Consider the following 25820-nt stretch of genomic DNA (forward strand, 5'->3'; position numbering starts at 1 on the left):
GGGAATTGAACCTGCGACCCTTTGGTTCACAGGCTGGCGGCACTAAATCCACTGAGCCACACCAGCTGGGCTCACTGCTATTTCTTACTTCCACTCCTTCCTTTGTTAATTTTTCTTTCTGATGAACAAATTCTGTTTGTATTACCTAAAAACAACTTATTTGTCTGCATTCTTCAATTACAATTTAGCTGGGTACAGAATTATTTGATGCTACTACTTCACGTCTTCTGTCCCCATTGTTGCTAATGTTAGTCTATTTTACCATTAGGTGGCAGTCTCCTGAGAGCCTTGCAAATTACTCATTATATTCTACAATGTAGGTTTAAAAAAATGTTTTGCTATTTGGCATATGTTAAAGTGGTTTTTCCATATGTGAACTTTCATCATTTTCATATACTATTTCTTTGACAAATTCCTTGCTTTTATTCTCAGTCTTTTTTCCTTGAAATTCTATTAAGAAATGGGAGGGTAGACCAAGGAACCCAATATGTCTCTTAATTTCATTTACATTCACCATCTCTTCTTTGCTGCATTCCATGATCATGCCTGCCTTACCTGCTTAGTAGCTGCCTTAGTGTGGACATCTAATCTGCATAGGACTTTATCTTAGGGGTTTAGAATTCTTGCTCCTATGCAGGTAACATCAAACCAGATACCAATCACTGCAATTTCCATTTCTGTGTATTTGCTCTCTGCTTAGGAAGCATTAGGCAAGCAGCACATTTATGGTTTTGCCTTGATTTGCTAGTACAGAGAGCAGGTCTAGATATATTCAAGTAGCTTCACAGAAGAAACCAAGTTTCTGGTCTGGGGTTATGTTCAGTTCCCAATTTCATGCTACTTTTGAAGAACGAGCCCTAAATATACGACTCCTATCTATGTTTTTCATGTGCCTTATGGAGTCAGCCTTTACTTAATATTAGTTTTCTCACTGATCTTGAAATCTGCACCCTATCTTTGAGTGCAGCTTTGCATTAAAAAAAAATTTTCCCCTCAATCACTGCTATGTGCAATGAATACACTCATTGTATTTTTTAAATACCTCAGGTTCTTTTAAAAGTCTAAGAAACCAAAATAATCCAAGCTTCCTCTCTCTTAAATTCAAATAATTTAGTTACCACTGAAGTTATAAAGTAGTTGACAGATACCATCCAAGGCCTTATACACCTAAATATGTATTATTAAATTCTTTACTTCATTTTAACCACTTTATACAAATATTCAAGATGTGTTTACCACTTTGAATTAAATTCTAGTAAAAACCAAAATATGACTTAATAGGTCATTCATTATATACCATATTTATTATATACCACCATCACCCTCACTTTTTACATTTACCATTGTTCCTCTGCTGCATTCTGTAATCATGCCTCTTGACAAGTACTTAGCAGTTGTCTTATATATTTATATCTACTAAATCTCAAAAAACCTTTTTTTTAAATCTCAAAATTTTAATGTGTATCTATAGACTCAGCAATTAAATTTCTGACTAGCACTTTCCACTAATGTGAAACTTGTTTGTTTTTAAGAAAATGGCTTAACTTTTGGAAGACAGCTTGAAAAATATACAGGCAACAAAGGCAATTTGTTGAGATCTTAATATTTTCATCACTTAGGATAATGGAGAATAAATATACTGGTTTAGAATCTGATCACATTGCTAGTCACAACCTGTGGCCTCAGTACAAATCTTCCTAGAGCTCAGTTTATTCATTTCTTAAAAAATATAAAAAAGAAGAGCTTGAACTAAGACATTTGTAGAGTACTTTCTAACCAAAATTTCATAAGTCTGTGATTCTCCTCAATTTTGTTATTTCAAATTAGGTATTCACTTAAGAGTATACTTAATGATGTAGTAAGCCTTAATAATGTTGATGGTATACCTTACAAAAGCTGATGTGGAAGAGAAGGAAGGGTATTTACACAGTCTATCCCATTATTCAATATTCTGAAGAAGAGAGCTCTTCAAGTTCTTTACAGGGCACATAACCAATGCATACCTGTCTAGATTAGTGCTGCCAGAAGAGTAGTCCTTGGATCCAGATCTGCTACCATAAAAGGATGAGGACTGCAAAGGTAAAAGCCCTATAAAATGAACAAACACAGGGACAATTTAATTCCTAACCAACCACTGAAACCCAATTAATAAAATTATACAATAGGCCTATTTATATTTAACTCTTTTCTCCCTTTCTTTTCATTAGTTATATAAATGTTAAAAGATCAAATACTGTAGAAAAGGTTATAACAGCAAAGAACACTTTCCTGCCCCAAAGCTCCAAAGTTTGCTTCTAATTTCTAACCATTTTTTAAAACTTAAGTTTTTCTGATTTCTTCTGTAACACTAGATACTTTTTCTACTATTTTTTGATTTATTCATTTTGAACAGTATCAGTTGACTCCCTATTAGAAAAAATTAGAAATTTCTCATTTACATCACTCCTACTCTTGCTTACTTCCTTTCAACCAATTATTAGTTGTTACTTTAGTTCTACTACTTATCGTAACTGTAACTTTTAACACTTAAAACTTCTAATTTTGTTCCATGAACCTTATCATTTGACCACTTCCTTCTCTCTCCTCTTCCACATCAACTGCTGTAAGATATGCCTTAATTTCAACATTGTTATGGATTATTACATCTTTAAGTATTCTTTTCTAATTATAGGTTGATTATAGAAGTTGAAAACCAGTAAATAGAGTTTCCATGCTTTTTTACTTCAGAAAAGAGAATTATATTGGATACTTCTTTCTGTAGGAGGTCCAGTATCACAACTCTGAACTGCTAACAGGAGATCATTCCTAGAGTTTTGAACAAATGAATTCTCTTAAAAGTCTGCATTTATCAAAATCATGCCATATTTTAGTTTGCTTGAATTTAATTTCAAGTTGATGTAATATTCAAATGAATAGCTGAATCTCTAAGTAGTTCAGAAGATCACAGATTGTCTAAGTGTAGGAAATACTAACAAAACTTCATTAAGTTTTAACTTTTAGATTTTATAAAATCACAGTACAAAGTAAGTTTAATCAATTCTTTTGGCAATAATTTCAAGATTCTAGAACTTTTAGTAAGTGACAACACTGATAAACTTTAATTTCAACTACCTTGACTCCTTGGATTCATTCTATGGTGACAATGAAAGAGCTTAATTCTAGGCAATTAAATAGGAAAAAAAGGTAAAGTCTAGATTCTCTGTGAACAGAATAAAAGTTCTATTTCTGGTACTTTAAAAGTATTCTAGCAGAGTACTGGATACAAACTGGTGCCTGATAACTAGTAATGAATTATGGAGTATTCCTAAAGAACAGAGAAGTTATGTCCCAGTTTAGGTTCTTATTTCGAGTCTATACATCGTATTATAATAAATGAGTAGCTTATATAAAAACCAAATCCTTACCTGATGTCCTATTTTCTTCTGACTGTTTCAAACTCAGCTGCTTCTCTCTACTGCTGGTTAAATACTTTCTTGAAGGATCTGTCATAGCCTTGTTGTTCCTACAGTTAATAATTTAATTCAATATATATAGGTGTGTAAAGATCTAGTTCTCAATTTTATTTATTTTACTAATTTTCTACTGTATTTTTTCCCATTACTGTTTACCCTCCTCCCCCTAGCAACCGCCACACTGTTGTCCATGTCCGCAATTCTTTTTCCTCAATCCTTCCGCCCCCTCACCTCCCTCAACCCACAGCTGTCATCCTGGTCTCTATCAACGAGTCTGTCCCTATTTTCCTTGTTAGTTCAGTTTTTTCATTAGGTTCCACAAATGAGTGAAATCACTATGGTATTTGTCTTTCTCTGACTGGCTTATTTCTCTTAGCATAATGTTCTCGGTAGTTTTTAATTTTAAATAGCTGTCATTAAAAATTTTACATTTCAAGTGCTGAATTCATGGATTTGCTTGGAAGTTAGGCTAAAAGTGTTAAAAAGTCTCAAGAGGCCAGAGACTTAAGCAAATGAAAATCATGAAAATAAGCTTTCAGTACCAAATCAAAAGCTAATCCAAACCATAACCCTAGTAATTAAGCAAAAATGAAGGAGCATTACCAGAGGCAGCAAGATTACATAGATTTTCTTAGTCAAAAGCAAGAGGTGAAATGATTTACCTACTAAAAGGCCAAAAGAATCAATTAAGAAGTAAACTATTCAAGCTTGATACTAAATAGGTTTAAAAAGTAAAACATAAAAACAAAAAAATTTTTTTAATGTTTTATTGATTACGCCGTTACAAGTTGTCCCAATTTCTTTCTCTGCTCCTCTCCACCCAGTGAACCCCCCTCCCTCCAGTTGCTCCCCCACCCTTTAGTCCATGCCCATTGGTTGTGCATATAGTTCTTCTCAACATCTTCCTGTCTACTTCTCTCTCTCCTACTATGCTTCTTAATTCCTGCATCATCTCCCTCCCTTTCCCCCCTTCCCCCTCCCCGCTGACCTCCCCCCATAATGTTCCCCTAGACTATAATTCTTTTCCCACTCTCGTTGCCTACTTAATTTGCTTTTGTTTTGATTCCCTAGCTTCTGTTGTTGGTTGTTGTGATAGTTTTCATTTTAATGTTCATAGTTTTGATCCTCTTTCTCCTAAACAAGTCCCTTTAACATCTCATATAACAGTGTTTGGATCTGATGAACTCCTTCAGTTTTACTTTGTCCGGAAAGCACTTTCTCTGCCCTTCTATTCTGAATGACAGCTTCGATGGATAGAGTAATTGTGGGTGTAGGTTTTTGCTTTTCATTACTTTGAATATTTCTTGCCTGCAGAGTCCCCTTTGAGAAATCAGCTGATAGTCTAATTGGGACCCCTTTGTACGTAGTTCTCTTCCTCTCTTGCTGCTTTTAAGATTCTCTCTTTATCCTTTTAATTTTTGACCTTTTGATTATAATGTGTCTTGGTGTGGTTCTCCCTGGGTCCAGTTTTTTTTTGGAACTCTCTGTACTTCCTGGACCTGTAAGTCTATTTCCTTCCCCAAGTTAGGGAAGTTCTGCTTCATTATTTTTTCACATAATTTTTCAATTTCTAGATCTTCTTCTTCACCTTCTGGCAACCCTATGATTCGGATGCTGGCCCGCTTATAGCTGTCCCACAGGTTTCTGAGCCTCTCCTCATTTTCCTCACATTTTGTTTCCTCTTTCTGCACAGGTTGACTGTTTGTTCCTTCCCAATGTTCCAATTTGTTGATTTGATCCCTGGTTTTCCTTCCCTCAACACTTGTTTTATATGTGTTTTCGTTCATTTCAGCAGGACTAGCCTTCATTCCTTCCCTGTCTTGATTAAGTCTTGCTGTTATTTCTGTAATCTGTCTTATAACTATAGCTCTGAACTGAGCCTCAGAAAGGTTATCTATTTGTTCGTCCGTTAATTCATGTATTTGTTTTCTGGTCAGCTATGTGATTGGGATCTCTATCATTAACCCTGCCACCCTGGCAGTTTTTTGCTTTGTGGGCAGGGCTGTCACACCTACTACGCTGTAGGGGGCGGAACCCTGTGTACTAGTCACTACTGGGCGCATCTTCTCACCACACTGTGGCGCTTTGTGTGGGGCGGGGGGTCCAAGATGGATTCCTGCCATTCTTTTCTCTTCTGAGAGACTGGGAGCCTCCTCCTCCGTCCCCACGCCCTCTGGGCCTCACAGTCCAAGGTAATGGGGGTGTCTGCCTTCCCCAGAATTGGAATTGAAGGTGACGGGTCTGGTCTGCAGCTGGGGGTGCTCCCAGGCGCTTCTCGCCTCCCCTTAAATATGGGTGTATGTGCTTACCGCAGTCCCGCTGCCCGTCGCTACAGCTGCCACAACCAGCACAGCTTGGCTTCTCCACCCCAGCTTTGCCCCTCCTACCCATCTGGATGAGCACCACTTGTTTATAACTTCATATGTTTAACTTCCATGTAGCTTTATTTTCTAGAACTTCTGGTTATTTCTGGTTTTGCAGTAGTTGTAGTCCTTCTTAGTTGTGGAGGGGGACGGAGCGTGTCTAGGCCTCCATCTTGGCCGGAAGTCCAAAAATGTTCTTATAGCTTATAGATTTGAAATACTATTTACTAAATGTCAACGTCACTTAAATTCTAGTGATTAAACTATTTTAAGTTCATGAACACAAAGTTAAAATTTATTAAGCCCCATTTCTCTATTATTCCCAAATACCTAGACCTATATAAAGAGTGGGTCCATTCAGATAAATGCTCATGCTTTGATTAGAAGTGCTTACTTTAGGAGAACCATCATGAATAAAGCCTGTACCAGACAGATTATATGCTCCATCCAAATTCCCTCTGTATCCCCTCTTTCATACTAATTTAGGTATGTCTTTAATAGCAGTGCCTAGGGATATCCCTAATAATATTCTTTATTTTGGTTTCCTTAAGGAGTAGTCTGAGATCACACTAATGCCTTGTATCCTGTACTTCAATGTCTTGCTCACCTCATTCCCCTCTTGATTTCCCCTGGAATATTTCCTTAATAAATCACTTGCACACTAATCTCTATTTGAGGGTCTGCTTTCTGGAGAACTTGATTTTCAGCAGCTAGAACTAGGAAGCACACTAGGAGGACAGGATTCTGGAATTGGATCCCTTGTTTGTCAGTGGCAACAGAAATCCCATTGCTGATCATAACACCGCTGTTATTCACAGTGTGTATCTGTACAGAATTGGGATGGGACAGAATGTAAGAAAATATGGCTTATGCATCTTTAAAAAACAAAGAAATGTTATAGATGGCACAATGAATCTTTCTGGAGTTAGAGAAATGTTCTAAAACTGGATCACAGTGATGACTGCACAACTCAATAAATTTACCAAAAATCATTGAATTATACATTTAAAACAAGTGAATTTTTATGGTACATAAAATGTAACTTGATAAAATGTCCCAAGTTATTTCCCTTCTTATATCCAAGTCATCCCCCTTCCCATCAAGAAATGCAGTCTTTTTCCTAACGGAGTTGGCCTTGTGATTTCTTTTACCCAAAAGAATGTTACAGACATAACAGTGTGTAACTCCTGATCTTACCTTGCAAATTTCCACTCACTCTCTTGGAACCCTGCCACTGCTATGTAATAATTCCAAGTTAAGCTTGGAGAGATACATAGACAATCACCCTCATCACTCCCAACCACTAGCCGGCCAATGGCCAGTCATACAAATGAGGACACACGGAGATGGGCAGAGAGGGGCTGAGATGCAGTGTGGAATGAAAAGGTGGCAGAATGGCCAGGCCCACATTTATGCGTGGTGGGTAAAAATCGGGAGGGATAGCAAGTCCCAGGCAAGACCATAGCGCAGGGTTCCAGCACCAGGAAGATAAATCCCCGTAACTTCTGGCTGTAAAAAGCAGTGGGGTACAACAAAGGAAAACATCAACAAAATAAAAAGACAAACCACAGAATTCGAGAACATATTTGCTGGTATATCTGATAAGGGGATAATATCCTAAATTTATAAAGTACTTACAACGCTCAACACCAACACCCTCCCCCTCAAAAAAAAAAAAAAAAAAAAAATTAAAAAATGGGCAAAGGACCTGAACACACACGTCTCCAAAGAGGACATACAGATGGCCAATAGACACATGAAAAGATACCCAACATCACTATCATCAGAGAAATGCAAATAAAAACTAAAATGAGATAGCATCTCACACTGTCAGAATGGATATCATCAATAAATCAACAAACAACAAGTACTGGCGAGGATGTGGAGAAAGGGGAATCCTTTTGCACTGTTGGTGGGGATGCAGACTGGAAAGCAATGTGGAGATACCTCAAAAAATTAAAAACGGAATTGCCTTAAGACCCAGAGATCCCACTTCTGGGAATATATCTGAAGGAACCCAAAACACTGATTTGAAAGAACATAAGCATCTCTATGTTCACTGCAGCCTTATTTACAATTGCCAAGATATGGAAGCAACCCAAGTGTCCATCAATAGATGAGTGGATCAAACATTTGGGACATTTACACAAGGGAATTCTCCTCGGCCTTAAAAAAAAAAAAAAAAAAGAAGAAAATTTTACCCTTTGCAACAGTATGAGAGAGAACATTATACTAAGTGAAATAAGCCAGTCAGAGAAAGACAAATACCATATGATTTCACTGACATATGTGGAATCTAATAAACAAACTGAACTAATAAGCAAAACAAAGACAGACTCATAGAGCAGATGATAGCTAGTGGTGGTGGAGTATCAGGGGGTGGAAGGATTGAGCAAAAAAGAAAAAAGACTCATGGACAACAGTGTAATAATAGTTGGGGGGAGGGGGTATAAGGGGACTATATCTTAAAAGCACTAAGAGAAAAGCAGAGTTACCTACAAAGGAGCTCCCATAAGACTGTCAGTTGATTTCTCCAAAGAAACTTTGCAGGCAAGAAGGGGCTGGCAAGAAGTATTCAAAGTGTTGAAAAGCAAGAACATACAACTAAGATTAATCTGTCTGGCAAAGCTATCACTTAGAATGAAAGGGCCGATGAAGTGCTTCCCAGACAAAGTAAACCTAAAGGAATTCATCATCACCAAGTCATTATTACATGAACTGTTAATGGGACTTATTTAAGAAAAACTATGAACATTAAAATGGCAACAAATTCACAACTAGCAACAAATGAATCTAAAAAACAAACTAAGCAAACAAGCAGAACAGGAACAGAATCATAGATATGGAGATCATCTGGAGGGTTATCAGCTAGGAGGAAGAAGGGGGAAAGTGGGGCAAAAGGTGCAGGGATTAAGAAGCATAAATTAGGAGGCAGAAAATAGACAGGAAAATGTTAAGAACAGTATAGGAAATGGAGAAGCCAAAGACCTTATATGCACTACTCATAGACATCAACTAAGGACAAGGATTGCTGGAGGGAATGGGGGTATTGAGTGGAAGGGGGCAAAGGGGAAAAATTGGGACAACTGTAATAGCATTATCAATACCTTATATTTTAAAAAAAAGATCTTATTTGAGACCAATAAATTGGGCAAAAACTAGCCAGCTTGCAAGCATTGTGCCAATGACCTAGAATTGCAATTGTCTGGTAATTTGAGACCATCTGGGACCAAAGAAAATCCAATTGCTTCTGATTCTCAAACTGTGGCAGTAAGAGGTAAATGGAAAAGTAGTTTTGTGAGAAAACTTTGATGTTAATATTAGGGGAAACTGGGTGAGAGGTACACAGGAACATCCCATTTTATATTTCTAACTTTTCTGTAAATCTAAAATTATTCCCAAATTAAAGTTTTATTAATACAATCAAGCAAAAATAAAAACAAACAAAAAAAACCCCAAAATATTGTTCTACCTTTATAGAAAGGTCTAGATTTCTAGACTCTTATTCCAGAACAGCACGATCGTGAAGCAGACTACAAAAGCTACATCGCCCCAAAGAACAGTTTCCAAGGCCCTCAGCTATGGCCCTAAAATATAACAAAGAAAACCTACCAGAAGACAAAGCCAGGAGTCATGTGGAGACAATGAACAAGGGTTTCTCCCAGAGGAGAAAACAGAGACCGCTACATGGGCTAATCAAGAATTTACTCCCCTGCCTTCACAATTTCTACCTAGCAAGTTTTTATTGGTGCTATCGATCAGTGACTCCTCCAGTTTCCTATTATCGTCTTTTCCAAATGTTAAATTTTTATTGTGGGTATCCTATGCCTACTCCATCAATGTATAGGCATACCTCATTTTATTACTCTTTGCAGACACTGCCTTTTTGTTTTACGAATTGAAGGCAAGATCTTCTGCCAGTAAAAAGACTGTGACCCACTAAAAGTTCAGATAATTGTTAGCATCTTTTAGCAATAAAATATTTTAATTAGGGTGTGTGTATATATATATATACACATATATATATGACATAATGCTATAGCACACTTACTATAGTGTAAACATATGCACTGGTAAACAAAAAAAATTGTGTAATTTTATTGCGGTATTTCCTTTACTGCAGATATGCCTGTATGATGATATGTGTATGGAGATGGGAGAGGGAAATGCAGATTAACTTGCCTTTTTGTTTTTAGGTATCACATCATAAGTCTCACGGTCCAAAAAAAGCATACCTGGACCTTATGTAGAGGGCTGCACATCACTTAGAGATCCTGGACTTGGATCCTAGACTTGGATACAAGAACTAAATGAGACTTGGAGTCTGTCTCCATTAGGATGAGGGTAACAGTGTTCTCTATGTACGGGAAAGTAACCAACAGTGTTATTTCTGTGGCTCGAGGGTTAAACTACAGCAGCTTGTTAGCTGTCTCCAAATAATCCCTGTACTCTTCTGCTATAATAAAATTTCAGCTAGGCATATTTACCAGATTTTCTTATAACTTAATGTAACCTTATGAGTAAATACTGGTCAATGTGTTATACATAAAAGTAGTGTGGCCCTGGCTGGGTAGTTCAGTTGGTTATAGTGTTGTCCCAATACTCCAAGGTTGCAGGTTCAATCCCCGGTCAGGGTACATACAGGAAGCAACCAATAAATGCATAAGTAAGTGGAACAACAAAACTGATGCTTCTCTCTGTCCCCTCCTCTCAACCTCTCTCTGAAATCAATCAATTTTTTTTTTTTAAAGTAGTGTGTACAATTGCATAATTTACAGCCTTCAGAAAGCAGTATGCCCTCCCTTTCCTTCTTCCTTCCTACCAATAGGAATGCAGACATGAGAGGGCTGAAGCAGCTACCTTGGTTGACAAAATGGAAGCTACTTATTAAGGACTGTGTGGATCAACAAAATAAAAGGAATCTGAGTCCATGGTGATCGTAATTTCAGATACCACACCAGTCCTATTACTATCCAATGTTTTACATCTACTACAGCAGCAAAACAAAGATCCCAATTAATATAGAAAGTTTCTCCGGCTTTTTCCCACTTCCTTTATGATGACCCTCTTGATCTTGAATACCAGTTAACTATCAACTGATTTTTGTTAAGATGTCAATTGAGGTAATAACTAAGTAATAAGTTTTCTCCCCTTAGGGGAAAAAAAAAGACCCTCCCACGAGAAAGAAGAAAATGTGAGCTTGTGCCTGTCCTGTTGTAGGTGTTTACTCTTCTGTTCAACCCAGAAAATAGTTCTAAAAGATTGATGCTCCATGCCTAGAACCTATGTAGGGTTTATATCCTTTTATCCCTAAGCTAAATTTTCACATGAACAAGATAAAGAAATTTTTATAGGTAAAGGGAAGAGAGAAAGAAGGGGTTCATACTAAAAGGACAGCAAGAAACATTTAGATTTTTTCAGCTCTATTCTTCCTCTAAGTACTGAAGAATTTTTTTTTTTTTTTAAGCTGCAATGAAATGATCAAAGTAATAGCATTGGCCAAATCCTCTCGCTATTGAGCCTACAATCTATTATCACCAAAATGCTTTAAATTCTTCTCTTCTATCTTTGGAATTCCCATAAATCGAATAATATTCCCTAGTGGTTGTAATTACCAACATAAGAAACATTGATCTGAGGCCTTAAAGTTCTTAAAGCAACTTACGATGACGAATCATTTTCCTTAGGGTAATCTTCATTCAACTCTGAGCCAGACAGCATTCTTTTCCTCTTTTCAGTTCTATAGAGAACAGAAAAAAAGATGTTATTTTTAAAAGCCATAATTCATACCATTAAAAAGTATAAACCAACACACACAAGGACAGGAACTGTGACTATTGCTGTCTAATTCTCTACACCACAGTTAAATTAACATTCTGTATATCTGCATGCTCAATACATGTCATTGACATAAACCACATTAAGACAGATACTAATCATCTACCAAAATGCATGCGATACTTTCTTCTTCTAACTCGCTTTACTCATTGGACAATCTTCTTCTTTTTCTCAAATTACTGATCTTTCTAAAAGACATTTACAAACAGGTATAGCTAATGACTAAGAGAGAAAAAAACCGCCTCTCATACCTATTTTCTAATAACCCTGATCTAAGAGGTGTTGATGCAGATGTCAAAGAGGGAATCGTCCAGGGGACAGTTATTCCACTTCCTGCTGCAGTTTTAATCGATCCTCTAACTGGATTAACAAGAACTTTTCGAAGTGGAGTATCATCTTTAGTTTCCAAACTTCCTCTTTTTGAACAAGCCTGTAAGAATAAAGTTCGAGATAGCAAATCTTCAAATTAATTGGCATACTTTTAGACCAGTGATTCTCAAGTAAGGAACTTTGAAAAAATACCGACAACTAGAGACCCATCTCCAGATATTCTAAGCTGATTAGTCTGGAATGAAATCCATTCATCATCATTTTTTTAAAGCACTGGAGTGATTCTAATGTATGGTGTCATAAATTAAACAACACTTTTTCCCCTGTAGTACTCTTGTAAACTTAAATATTCCACAGAGTATCTAGAGGAAGAAAGGAATTTTCTGTGAATTACTGATTTGAAAAAAAAAGTTCACATACACAAGACATGGTTCTAGTGACCAGCAAGAAAAGAAATTTTTGAGAGGAAAAAATATAATATAATTATGATAAAGTGATGTGTGTGCTATGTGTTGTTGAGTAGTCTCCAATTCCTGGTGACTCTGTAAGTGACATCCACAATGTCCTGTCCTCACTGCCCTGCTCAGCTTCTGTAGGTAGACACATGCTCATGACTTCTTTCATGATGTTAATCCATCTCATTTTTGTCTTTCTCTTTTCCTGCTGCCTTCTATTTTTCCCAGTATTACTGTCTTAAAGTGAGGTAGATGTGACAAAAAGGAGCAACAATGACATCTGGTTGCCACAATTTAAATGCCAAGTCACATGTACTTCATACGACATTTGAAGGGAGTCCAGTTTGGAAGACTGAAACAAATGTATGTAATGATAAGGAAAATGAGAGTGAAATAGATTACTGGCAGATGTTGAATCAGAAAGTCTACTACCCTAAAGACACAGCAAAAACATTTAGAGAGAAACAGCAATTAAAATAATACATAATGGGGCAAAAGTAGGTTTACAGTTGTTTGTATGGAAAATAATAATAAATAATAACACAAGAATATACTTTGTGTTTCACATACTCACAACTGTAAACCTCCTTTTGCCACACCCTGTATTAGCTGGGAAATAGTGCTTTTGACCAGCATTCTGCCACATAAGTTTCATAATTTATTATGAAGAGCTATGAAAATTATTTCTCTATGAAAGGTATTTCTAATAACTTTCTACAAAATTACAATCTTAGGAAAGAAAAAATCAGAAGTCATCTTTATGAACAATTTAAAAATATTTTCAAATGGGTGATACATTCTCAAGATTCAAAAATCAAAATACTATTAAAAAAACCATACACTGAGAAGTCTCATTATCACCCCAAATCATCCACCCCAGTTCTTCCACTTCCCCTCCTCCTACCACTTATAAACCAATATTTATCCGTACTATGTACAATACCTTAATTCTCACTCTTCCTTTTTTACTTACTGCTAGTCACAACCCACAAAATTGATTTTATAATCCCAGTAAAGAGAACTGTTATCTGTAAAGTATAAATATTTTCTTCTGCTATACATGGTGATATGGGGTTGGCCAAAAAGTCCATTTAGTTTTTTCCGTAAAATATATGACACATTTTTCATTATCACCAATAGCTTTTATTGATTTGGATATTTTGAATATGTCAGCTATCTCCCACGTGGTATAACGCTGATTTTCTCAATTTGATGGCTATCAATTTCAACTGGTCTACCCGACCATGCAGTATCATCCAGAGAAAAATCTCCAGCATGAAACTACTTTTGACATGTTCGATTAGTCACAGCACCTTCTCCATACACTGCACAAATCTTTTTTTGCATTTCAGTTGTGTTTTTACCTTTCTTGAAATAATAAAGCATAACATGCTGAAAAAGCTGTGTATTTTCTTTCATCTTCAGTATTAAAATGGCTATACAAAAATTCACCAATTTTGATAAGTTGTTTTTTAAATGTATGCGTATACAACAGCTGTCACAATACAATCTAAAAATATAGTTTTGAATGAAGTTAGACATTTTATGAAAAAACAAACTTTTTGGCCAACCCAATACTTACACATTTAAATATTCCAACAGTTTAAATTTATACCTATAAATGGATGAATCTCAAAATAATTATGCTGAGTGAAAAAGCCAGACAATAAATATTACACATTGATCCCATGTATATAAACTCTAGAACATGCAAATTAATCTATAATGACAGAACACGAATCAGCTGTGGCTTATGGATAGGAGCCAGAGAGGGAGAGAACTATAATTTATTAAATGTCAATTATACCTCAACTAAAATGTTAAAAAAAAACCATCCTATAAAAAAAGGAGCTAACAAAAATGAAATCTTATTGTTCATTCCAGTAAATGGACTAAAAAATAACCTCTTGGCACAGAATAGAATTAATCAGAATCAAAGTTTCTCTTTATGCCTCGCTTCCCTTTGTAAAACAAATTAAAAGACATAGGACAGCTCAACTGCACTAGTGCACAGCAAATCTCATGAATGCCTGAATAGTATTTATGAAAAGAAAATGATTTAAAAAGCAAAGAGAAGATTTCAACAAGAGTCTAGTATCAGCGTGTAGGGGCAAAATTCATAACGTAGAACAGACACAGAGCATCACAGAAATAGCAGCAGCAAACATTGGGTAGTTAGCATATGGTATTGTGGACTAAGAACTTTACAAGCATTATCTCATGGCAACCCTTAAAACATTACTGCTGTCTCAATTTAACAGATGGGTACTAAGACTCAGGATACTTCAGGAACTTCTCCAGTGACCCAGAGCACCAAGTCTCAAACCCACATTTAACTCCTAAACTAAGCTTTAAAAAACTACACTGAAGTTCATAATGATGACCATGAGACCCTGAGCAAAGGTTAAATTGTGTTCAGTAAAACTGTATGTAAGAAATGAAGACGTGTGACAAATTTTAGAAATACTTATATAAAAATAGTTGGAGACTGAGATAACTAAAATGGTAAATTTTAGGTATGAGGAAAATACCCTTGTAACAATGCTAGATTAGGCACTACAATCTAAATTCTACTTCTTGCAATTACCTTACATAATGTCTACGATTATCATTTTTTTCCTAAAAATCTTCAAATGAACATACCTGATTATCCGAGTAAGAAAGCTGCCTGTTGGTTTCCTTCTGTGAGGTTCTGCTGCCCAGAATAGCTCCAAAACTACCAGACCCCTGAGGTTTCATGGCTGGTGCAAAAACAAACAAACACACGCCCAAATCACTTATTTTAATAGAGACTTGTCATTATTATTATATAATATTGCAAAAATAAATCAAGTGCTTATTAACCAATTTTTTCTGAATAGAAAGAACATCTGATATAAATAGTAATTAAAATTTAGAGCTGACCTCAAGCAAAAAAATTAAATAACATGCAAACATTTGGGAACACATAATAGAGAAATAGAACTTTAAATGCAAAATAAAAATGCTAGAAATACTCCTGTATCAATATTTGGTAATTAGTACTGTGTCTATGGCATGAACACTGACAATGGATGCCAAGAAAACATGTTGAACCAGTGACAGATACATTTCCAACAATGTTACCTGAAGCATTCTCTGTAAGTTCGGCAAGCGGGATACATGGGGTTTATTCCAAATAAATCATTGCTAGTTTAAAGAACATGCAAAACACTGCACAAATATGAATTTGTAAAAGTTTCTTATACTTTAGTCAACTCCCATTAGATCATTTGGAATGTTTTAATTTTTAAAAATTGAAAATAATGCTGAACATTCTTTCACATCTCTTGTACTAATGGTACGCTTTTTGTAGGATAAACTCCTTCACACTAAGAATTGCTGTGTTAAAAGGATGCTCTGGCTAGGACTCACAGTATTATGCTGTATAGAAGAAGTAGTTAGAGAAGACACCCTTGTCTTGTTCCTGATTCCAGAAGAAAATATTTTAGTTTTTCATCATTGTGATGTTAGTGTGCTTTCACATCTGACACTTATAATTGAGGTAGTTTCCTTCTATTCCTAGTTTATAATTTTATCATGGAAGGGTGCTGAGTTTCATCAAATGCTTTTTCTACATCAAGATGATCACGTGGTTTTTGTCCTTCATTTTCTTAGTTTGGTGTATTACACTGATTGATTTTTTTCATATCTTAAACCATCCTTGCGTTACAAAAATAAGTTCCACTTGGTCATGGAGTGTAATCCTTTTAATGTGCTGCTGAATTTGGTCTGCTAGTATTTTGTTGAGGATTTCTGCATAAATATTTACCCAGGATATTGGTCTGGAGTCTAGTAATATTCTTTTCTAACTGCTAATGTCAGTCTTTGGGAAAATTAGTGCTCACCTGCATTAAGTCTGTTTTGATGGACTGCATCTAGAAACAACCTCATTTCCTCCGCATCCTTACTTGGTACTTTGTCAATAGACAAGAAGCTGTTATCTTGCAGCGTTAACATTAAGCGGCTTTGTTTTGCTCCACTGGGTCGAAGTACCACATTTTTAATGTTATGACTTAGCTGATCAACAAAAAAGAAAAACGATATCATTAAAACATATGATAATGAAGTATATATATATAATAGGTTGTATGACAAATATTAAACTTTATACTTTCTAAGTTACATTTCTTACTCTTACCCACATTGTTTTTCTTCCCCCAACCAAAAATAGATTCTATTTCTTGACACATATAAATCAAAGATTTCACCTTTAGGAAAGGCAAACACATAGTATTAACATTTATTTTACACTGTAATCCTAGCAGTCTTGTTTTTATGGTAGGGAACTGCGTATTTTCAGGTATAGGTATAAAGTTTTAGAAACTAGTGAGTTAATTTTCAGAGTCTGGTTGGCTACACCATTATCAGTTTAGAAAGCCAGAGTGGATTAGAGGCTTTTTCTTTTAAACAAAAGCTTGTAAGATATCTGGCAAATGGTTTAAGTAGCTCTGATGTAAAAAAGATGTATTAATTCAAAGTATAATCCTCAAAAGAATTCCACTGCACAAACACACATTGAAATAAAACTTGACCAGTGTAAGTACATCTTTGTTTCTTTTTTAACTGTCTAGGCACGCTCATTTAACTTTTATTCAATCACAAAGAACATGAACACCCTGGAACTATCTTAGCTTTCTTCTTCCACTCCCCAGAACTGGTTCAGTAACTTGTCTTAATACTGCTCCAGATTCTGGATATGTACTATGAAGTGATAGCTTTTCTATTCTCTTGGCTGAAGTTTTTCCAAAACTAAATTAATACATTTTGCCATTTCTTTATTATCTAATAATTCCTGCCCATCAGGCATCCTTATTCTTTAACATTCCCCCTCAGCAGGCATACACAAAAGTTTCTAAAGCTGCCTTTTGCTGAAGATACACTCTCTGAACAGCATAAAAAGGGAAGTAATAGCATTTCATAATTCTTTTTAATTAGGAAAAATTGACCTTTGTCAATTTTTATAAGAATGAAAAAACAATTTTACCAAACTTAATTTGTATTTAAATTTTAAGTGATATATGGTATTAAATTCATGACCTTGAGTAGAAATTTTATCATAAAACACAGTAACTAGTTTCAGATGCTGTAACTCCAAAATATAAATGAACAGTATGGCATCAAAAGGAAAACAGATCACATAAACCCATTATTTCAGTCAATATACCACTTTTAAAAAATGAAAGTTAAATATAAGGAGAAACATCTGTTCATTAACCAACAAGGCGAAAATTCCCTTGAACTTGACCACTTCACTAAATGAAAAAATTAGCCCCACAATTTTTGTAATCACCCATATGGTGAAGCTTCCCAACTCTTATCTCTAAGAGCACATCTCTCTGCTGGAGCCCAGTCCCATTCACCTAATGCACACTAGACACAAATATCTGAATGACTGATACTTCAAACAACCCAGTCCCCCATCTCCTCTGCTCCCTATCACAGAGGACAATAAGGAGACTGCCATCCACTCAAAAACTTGGGAATCTCCCCCAGACTCTTTTCTCTCTCATTCCCCCCGCCCAAATATGATGAATTAAGACTTCTTAAAATCACTTCAAAATCTACCCTTTCCTCCTCTTGCTTCTCCCACTATCTTTTCCTTTGTTCAGGACTTTCATTCCTAAACTTCCACAATAACATCCTACATGTCCTTATTCTCCTACTATCTCTTGAAATAAAGCCATCTGTTTGGCCTTCAAATAAAAATGAACTCAAGAGTCTTGGCTCCTTAGAATCAAGTTCCCCTTGGTATGACAAAAATATATTTCAAGATCTGGTTCCTATCTAGCTCTTCAGCCTCTATTTCTGCTACTCCCTACTGACCACTTATTTTAATCATCCTTGAAAGGTCCATACCACCACTGGCAGGATTAGTTAGAAAGTAAACATTAAGATAACACTAAGTCCTACTAACAGCAAGGTGCCTTGTTAGCGCTGTAGGTAGCACGTCAGACTCATAAAACTAACAGCAAATAATGATGAATCTATCATATATATTAAAGGAAAAAAAAATTACCAAAGTTATCCTAATGTGGTTTTTAAAATAGTTTAGACAGACACTATCAAAAACTCAGTTTCTCTCATTTTCTTCCCACCAGCTTTCAATAGTGGTGACTACTTCCTGTTCTTTATTATACATTATCTGTAATGCTGCTGAATAATTTATAAAATATGAACATAAAATTATCAGTGTCCTGGAAATAAAAAACAAGAAAAATTAATCTAGTAGGAAGGCTATTGTTATAAAGGCTGTGATTAAAGATCTACTCCAAATCAAAGTTTGGTAATACCTGAAATATCCTTGGAATTCCTCCAGTATTGTAGTGAACTACTAGGCTAACTTTATTCTCTTTTTCCACAATTTCAAAGGATCCTTCTTTCCATTTTGTAATCCCAGTCTGCATACTTCGAATTCTGATGGGACCATGTATCTTCAGATGAGACATACTTTCTTTAAAAATAAATTGCTTCTAGCCAAATTATAAAGCAAAAATATACCTTCACCTGACAGGTTCTGAGGAAGAAATAGAAAATAAAAAATTAGAACTTATTACTGATAAAATAAAAGTTTGAAAGAGAAGAATTAATGAACTCTTTGTGTCCTTTTATGAATTTCCATACATGATATTTTATTAAACATTCTCAAAGGTCTTGATTAGCTGGATGGCACAGGTAAGAAAGACAGCCAAAGCAATCACTGATATTGAGTATATGAATCTAACCAACATTTAGTTCTTCCGTACACATTCTCTTCTTTGCTATGTGTCCAGCATCTGCATCTATTATTGCCTAATTTTACATTTTGCACCAGTAACAAATCATTTTGCTGCCATTAAAAAGTGATGCCAAACAGGACTAATGAAGACTCCATTCTCAATGTGACCCACTTTTACATTCCCTCATGAATGCTAAAGTCTTAAGTTTCAAATATAAGTAAAAAAATATTTTCAGTCAGCTGACTCCATTTCTTAGAATAGAATTCCTCCCAAAATAGCAAATCATATCCCTAAGTAGGCATGTATAGAAGACATTAAATGAACACAAAACAGTAAGAATAATCAAATTATGGCAGTTTAACTTCCAGAATTATTTGAGAAAATAATTTATTTTCCAGAGAAAACAAACTAACAATAAAACCTCTCTTCCTAAAAACCACCTTTCATTTATGTTTAATATTACCATTCCTGGAAAGATTCTTTACCCATTTTACCCATGACAAATATTCGACTTTCCCAAATGAACTTCTAATACTTAAAAATGACTTACAACAATACTGTCTGAGACTCTTCAAACTAACCTATCAAATGTCAAACAAGTACAATTCTAGGAATAGCACAGAATGCTATCAAATAGTGTGTGTATTATACAATACTTCCATATACCTTCTAGATATCTTTATGATGAACTGCAAGTCAAATCGTATCACATACAATGTTAAAACAAACTTTATTTAAAACAATTTTATTTATACTTTTCAAAGCTCTAAAAGTACTGCCTCTAATATAGCTTCTCGCTTATAATTTAATAAATTAGAAATCATTAAATTTTGCATCTGCCAAAACAGCTTAACTAGAAAAGCTTTAAAAATATATATACAAAGGAAAAACATACTAGTTACAGATATCAGGAACCACCTCTGTCACTTAACCAATTTGTAACTTATCTTTTCTAACCATTAGTTTTCTCAATTATAAAAGAGGAATGCTATAATGTTGCAGAATTAAATAAAATAACACACATTAGGAACTCAATATATGAATGAAAATTGAATGAAATTAGTGTCCATGTTTTGGATTTATTCCTTGTCTGCAAAACCTCTTTCTCCAAAGACGCCAGATTAATAAATTAACAGGGGTTACCAATTCAACTGCCTGTAGGGGCTAGAAAGGTTACACAAATGACTTAAGGCAGGCAAAATATGAAAACTGCTATTCAAATTTAGCCAATTTTATCATGTGAAAATAGTTCACCTAGCATTGACAGATCACCTAATTTTTCAAAAAAGAAAGAAAGAAAAAAAAGACATTAAATTTTTAGGTAAAACTGCTTGTTTAAAATTATGGGCAATGAATTAAAAGTTATTTTTAAAAGCTATAAATCAAACAAAACCCACCTGTAGGCAGGGTACAGCCTGGGGACCACAATTCGAGGCTTTTATATATTGTACATCAAATAACTGGGAATAAAATTTAAAAAGAAATGTGAAAACACTTTGAATAGTTAAAAGGTGTTACGCATTTTAAGTCTTCTATTATTATTCACTTATCTCATCAATTTTTTTGAGTGCCCACTGTGGTCAGATTTAGAGAGTATAATTTGCTGGGTATACAAATCCATCAAACTATTGTAATAGAGTCCGCTACTGTTAACACATTTTGCTAAAACCAGTAACTACAGAATTTTGGGTCAGCAATGTGTGTTTGCAATACTTTTTTTTTTTTTTGGCAATTAATAATTTGGTGCTTCATTCTGTTTCTTGACACTGTCAATATGTGGCCCCCTCCCAACCGCTGCCCATGCCAGAGACATAAGTTTTCTTTGACTTCTCTGTTGATTATTGGTATTGGAACCATAAATCCCTTACATAAGGCTAATACAGGTTTTTTACTAAGTTCTGTACAAGACTATCAGTATGCACTTTATTAGATAACTCATCTTTTGAACACTTAAGTTTTTTCTATGTGCATCTGAACTTTTCCACTAAATGCACAGCTGTTCTCACATCTTAAGATTCAATGAGAGAAAAATCACTTATGAAGGACAAGAATTAATGTGTAGTAGTTACAGAATGCATTATTAAAACAAAACCATTAGCAAACTTGCCTAAATTAGACTTGACTTTATTCATTGCTCAATAAAGAAACTCCATTTTAAGAATTTTACCAAATTACCTCACCTTAAACAAAAAATGCCATTATGGGTCATGGTACCAAATTAAAAAGGAATAAAATAAAACCCCATTATCTCAGTGTTTTCCTTACAAACCAAAAGTAAAGGCCATTGACCTTGAATTCCTCCAACAAAAATACACTTATAAAAATTAGATTTAACAAAAATTTGAGGTAAAGATTTTAATGTTTACTAAAGTATATCAGAAACAAAAACTGTATTGGTTACTTCTGTCTATGTAATTCTCTAATTTCTCTTGATATAATTCTCAAACATTTGATGCAGGGTTTTGATTAAGTATATAAAATTTTACTTTAGTTAATATTTTCTTAACCCTTTCTACAAGCAACCTCTCTTTCTTCGAAGGGAAAAAAACCTGACAGGTACAGTACATAAAACTGGCAGAACCAATAAAATAAAAAACTTTTTCTTAATGCCCCAATTTAGTCTATCACCTTCTCTCACACTAAATCAATGAAGTGTATCTACTTTTGTGCATTCATCATATTTTCAGGGTTTTCCGTAAGAGGAAAAAAACTAAATTTCTTTTTCAGTATTTAGCATAACCCAGTAATCATAAACTTTCTATGAACCTTGGACAAAGACAAGGTTTCTCTGAACTCTGTAATGCTAAATCACTATCAAAGTGCTATTAGAAAGACAAAATATAATAAAAACTCATGAGAGATTCACCTTTGCCTAAATTTCTTCACAATTATTAAAACTAATGTTCAACTTAGGGCATTCTATGAAAGCACAATACAGTAATATTGCCAAAAATGTTTTTATACCCTGGACGAATATTTAAAAGCTCCTATTTTAGAAACTGCTTTGAAAATAACCTTATCCAGAGGGCATTCTGTGGTAAAGAAAGGATGCTAAAGCATGTAAAAAAACTGTTACTACAAAATAGAAGAAAGAAGTGTCAATTCTGGTCAGTATGCCTACTCTTGGAAACATATCTAAACTAAAAAATTACTTACTTTTCAGTGACTTTTACTGAAAAACTCTATGTAATAACAATTCACCTTTATTCTGATGCTGGTGCCAAAGGCGATGCAATCTTCTTGGGGAACTATTCATATTCTGTAGCTATCCCAGTTCTCCGGAAGCCATCAACTCAGCTAAAGAAAATATAAGTGTGCCTTTTTAAAAGACTCCAATTCACAAAGTTAAGATCATTTTAAAAGGTGATCATTTTATGCAAAAAAGATGTACCTTTTCATTATTTAAAAACCACATAAAACGTAATGCTCAGGATACACCCACACACACCCACACACACTCACTCTCTCTCTCTCTCTCTCTCTCTCTCTCTCTCTCTCTCTCTCTCTCTCTCTCTCAACAGAACTTCAGGGATCTATCTGTGTGCAAATTTGAGGGACCTGGAGAGAGCTCCACCTTGATCAATTTGTCTTTATTTATCCCTGCTACATTTTGAAACTAAGAAGGCAGTGATAAAGAATACATCCTTTGTTGACTCTGTAAACATTGTTACATAATGATGTCTTATGTTGTAAAGTATCACTTCCACAATGCTGTTATAAATTTCAAAAGATTGATAAACTTAGTTTTTACTTTTCTTTCAAAACTAACTTTATAGATTTCTTTCTCAAATTTAGGCATCTCTAAAATCTCTCACTGCCATCCTGAAAGCTATAACATCAGCTTTAAACTCATTTGCTCACAGTGAAAAATCATTATTGAGCCACTCCAATTTGATAGCACTGGGGTAGGGATACAAATATGAAAATTATAAATAGTCCATGCCTTAAAGAGGTTCCCCAGACTTCCCTACACTTGTCCTTCACCATCATTCAGGCAAAAAAACAAACAAATAAACTTTGGCATCAGCATTAATGTCCTTCTCATTTATCTAAAACCCAGTTTTCTCCTAATTACTACCCTAATTCCGAAATTTATCACTTTGTCACTACTCCCATCTAATATTTATTACACAACATATACTAAGCACAGTAATATGTAAAATACATGTATTTATTTTCACAATAATCCTAAAGAATAAGTACTATCGTCTCTATTTACAAATGAGGAAACTGGGGCTTACAGATCGGGTAATTTACTGCTTTTAACTGCTACCATATTGCATCTTCATCAATGAAAGTGGCTGCACCAACCACTTTCCAATCTCCACTCCCTCACGACTTTTCCACCCAATGAATCCTTTACCCTTTCCTAAAAACTACTCCTTTTATCTCTTACCAAAGAAAGTATGCACTAGCTGTCTTTAACTTTCTCCCTGAAGGAGGGGGAGAGAGATAGGAGGACCTATCCTATCTTCTTTTGTATTCTTGTAACATAACAGGCACTTTGTAACTGCTAAATACTTGCCATTGATGCTAGTTCCCTCAAAAATGTTTTTAATTTACTTTACTGTGTTAAAGAATACTTAAGATCTACTCTCTTAACAAACTTTTAGTGTATAATACAGTGTTGTTAACTATAGGTACAATGCTGTACAGCATATCTCTATACCTTACTCAACTTCATTAACTGAAATTTCCTCCCATTTTTAACAGCTCATCACCACCTATAAAATAAATCCGAATGCCTGTTTTGCATTCATATACTTCCTATGTTTTTTCAACAAAAATCTTGTTCTACATATACAACAAATCACTAAATTTTAATATTTTCTCCCCAATCCACCACCAAACACTTACTTAAATATGACATTTTCCTTTATGTATTTATGGAAACATCATCCTCACTGATCTCATAGTTTAACCTGTTGATGAGATATAGAAACCACTACTGTTTTCAACGGGCTTTCTATCTTAAAAAGATCCATAAAACAAATGCAGAGATTAAAATTAGTGTTGTGGCTGAAAGAGAAAAGTTGACCTAAAGTTTATCTGTGATTCAAAAAGTGTAAAATCTGAATGATTTTATGTCGTAAGATTATGAAATCATCCAAAGCCAGAAAAACCTTTTGGTTTTTTTCTTTTGTGTCCTTTGATTTGTCCGCAGAGTAAATATTCAAATGACAAGAATATTAGTAAGTTGGTGCTCCCAAAAGATGTGATGGTTCTTCCAGCAAGTTCCAGTTTACTTATTCACTTAACAAATATTTGAGAAACAAACATAAAAATAGTTACCAGCTTATATTCTAGTAGGCGACAAACTTTAATCACACAGTGAATATATAACTACAAGTTCTAAAAAATGATATAAAATTCAGGGCATGATGAGAAATTATAAACGGTACCTGATTTAAGACTTGGGAGTTAAGAGGTTAGAAAAGCATCAAGAGGTTTCTCTGAGGAAGTACCACTTAAGCAGAAAACTGAAGAATGAGTTTACCTGAAGGATGGTCACGCTGGAATAACCCAAGCAAAGGGAACAAAATGCGCAAAGGCCCTGTGATAGAAAATAACTTGGCGTGACTGAAGAAATGAAAAGCAGTGTGACTGAACTTTAGAAAGGGAAAAAAGGAGGATGGTGGAAGAAGAGGATAATAAAGCAGGAAAGAATCAGGTTATGCAGAATCTTGTAGACCATTGTAAGGATTTTGAATTTTACCCTAAATGCAATAGAGTATTCCCTCACTTATCGCGGGTATTAAGCTCTAGACTCCTGCGATAAGTGAAAATCCGCGAAGCAAGAACCTTACATTTATTCTAGTATTTATATATATTTTAAGGTTTTATAAACCCTTCCCACACACTTATAAACCGCTCCCAGTCCCTTATTAACCTTTTCCACACTTTTATAAACACTACTTATGTTCTTAAACATATTCTACACTCTTAAACCTACATAACTTTAACAACATACGTATACAGTACCACAAAATCCCACGATATAGCAAAAAATCCACGATAATTAAATATAATATTTTTTAACATCCCACAATACAGTGAGGCCGTGATAAATGAACCTCGATATAGAGAGGGACTACTGTAAACACTTAGTGACTGGAAATCCACAGAAGGGTTTTAGGCAGAGAAATGACATATTACTACTGAATGGACAAGTGATGTGGTTTGTTTGGGTTTGGGGAGAACAGCGAAAGGACAAAAGAAAACAGGGCAACGAGATAAAGTATTGAAGTGATTCAGCTTAAAACAACAATTACAATAACAATGGATGCTTACTGGCTATTTACTGTGTGCCTTGGGCTTACTACAGTTATCTCATTTAATCCTTGTAATGATCCAATAAAGTGATCTTTATTCTCATTTTACAGATGAAAATAAAGGGTACCAATGACATTAAGTTCAAGTGAATGAGAATTGTGAGGAGCTAAAAAAGTGATACTGAAGATATAAATTCAAGATTTCATTGGAAACAGAATAAACAGAAGAGGGTATGAATACATGGGATGAGGGATAAGTCAAGAATGGCTTTCAAGTGTCTAGACTATGTAAGTGGATAAAAGGATCTATCACTTAATGAAGAAGGATACTGGAGAAGAAAGAATTTGGGTAGGAGGAAAAGATTAAGACTGG

General features: G+C 34.9%; 1 protein-coding gene across 1 annotated transcript in view; it reads right to left on the bottom strand.

Annotated features, from left to right (window-relative positions):
* The window catches only part of USP37 (ubiquitin specific peptidase 37), a 68378-nt gene that overhangs the window by 40906 nt on the left and 1652 nt on the right, over window positions 1–25820 (bottom strand). Inside the window, exons 2-10 of the mRNA XM_090283784.1 lie at window positions 22377–22472; window positions 20573–20635; window positions 18750–18973; window positions 16305–16476; window positions 15082–15179; window positions 11905–12083; window positions 11481–11555; window positions 3405–3502; window positions 2004–2088 (exon numbers count right to left, since the gene is read on the bottom strand). Of these exons, the coding sequence (XP_090139910.1) occupies window positions 2004–2088; window positions 3405–3502; window positions 11481–11555; window positions 11905–12083; window positions 15082–15179; window positions 16305–16476; window positions 18750–18905 (863 nt within the window). The 5' untranslated portion in view covers window positions 18906–18973; window positions 20573–20635; window positions 22377–22472. The remainder of the gene's footprint in view (window positions 1–2003; window positions 2089–3404; window positions 3503–11480; window positions 11556–11904; window positions 12084–15081; window positions 15180–16304; window positions 16477–18749; window positions 18974–20572; window positions 20636–22376; window positions 22473–25820) is intronic.

Source organism: Furipterus horrens, unplaced genomic scaffold (assembly GCF_987537825.1).
Source record: "Furipterus horrens unplaced genomic scaffold, mFurHor1.1.pri manual_scaffold_1, whole genome shotgun sequence".
Classification (NCBI taxonomy): Eukaryota; Metazoa; Chordata; class Mammalia; order Chiroptera; family Furipteridae; genus Furipterus; species Furipterus horrens.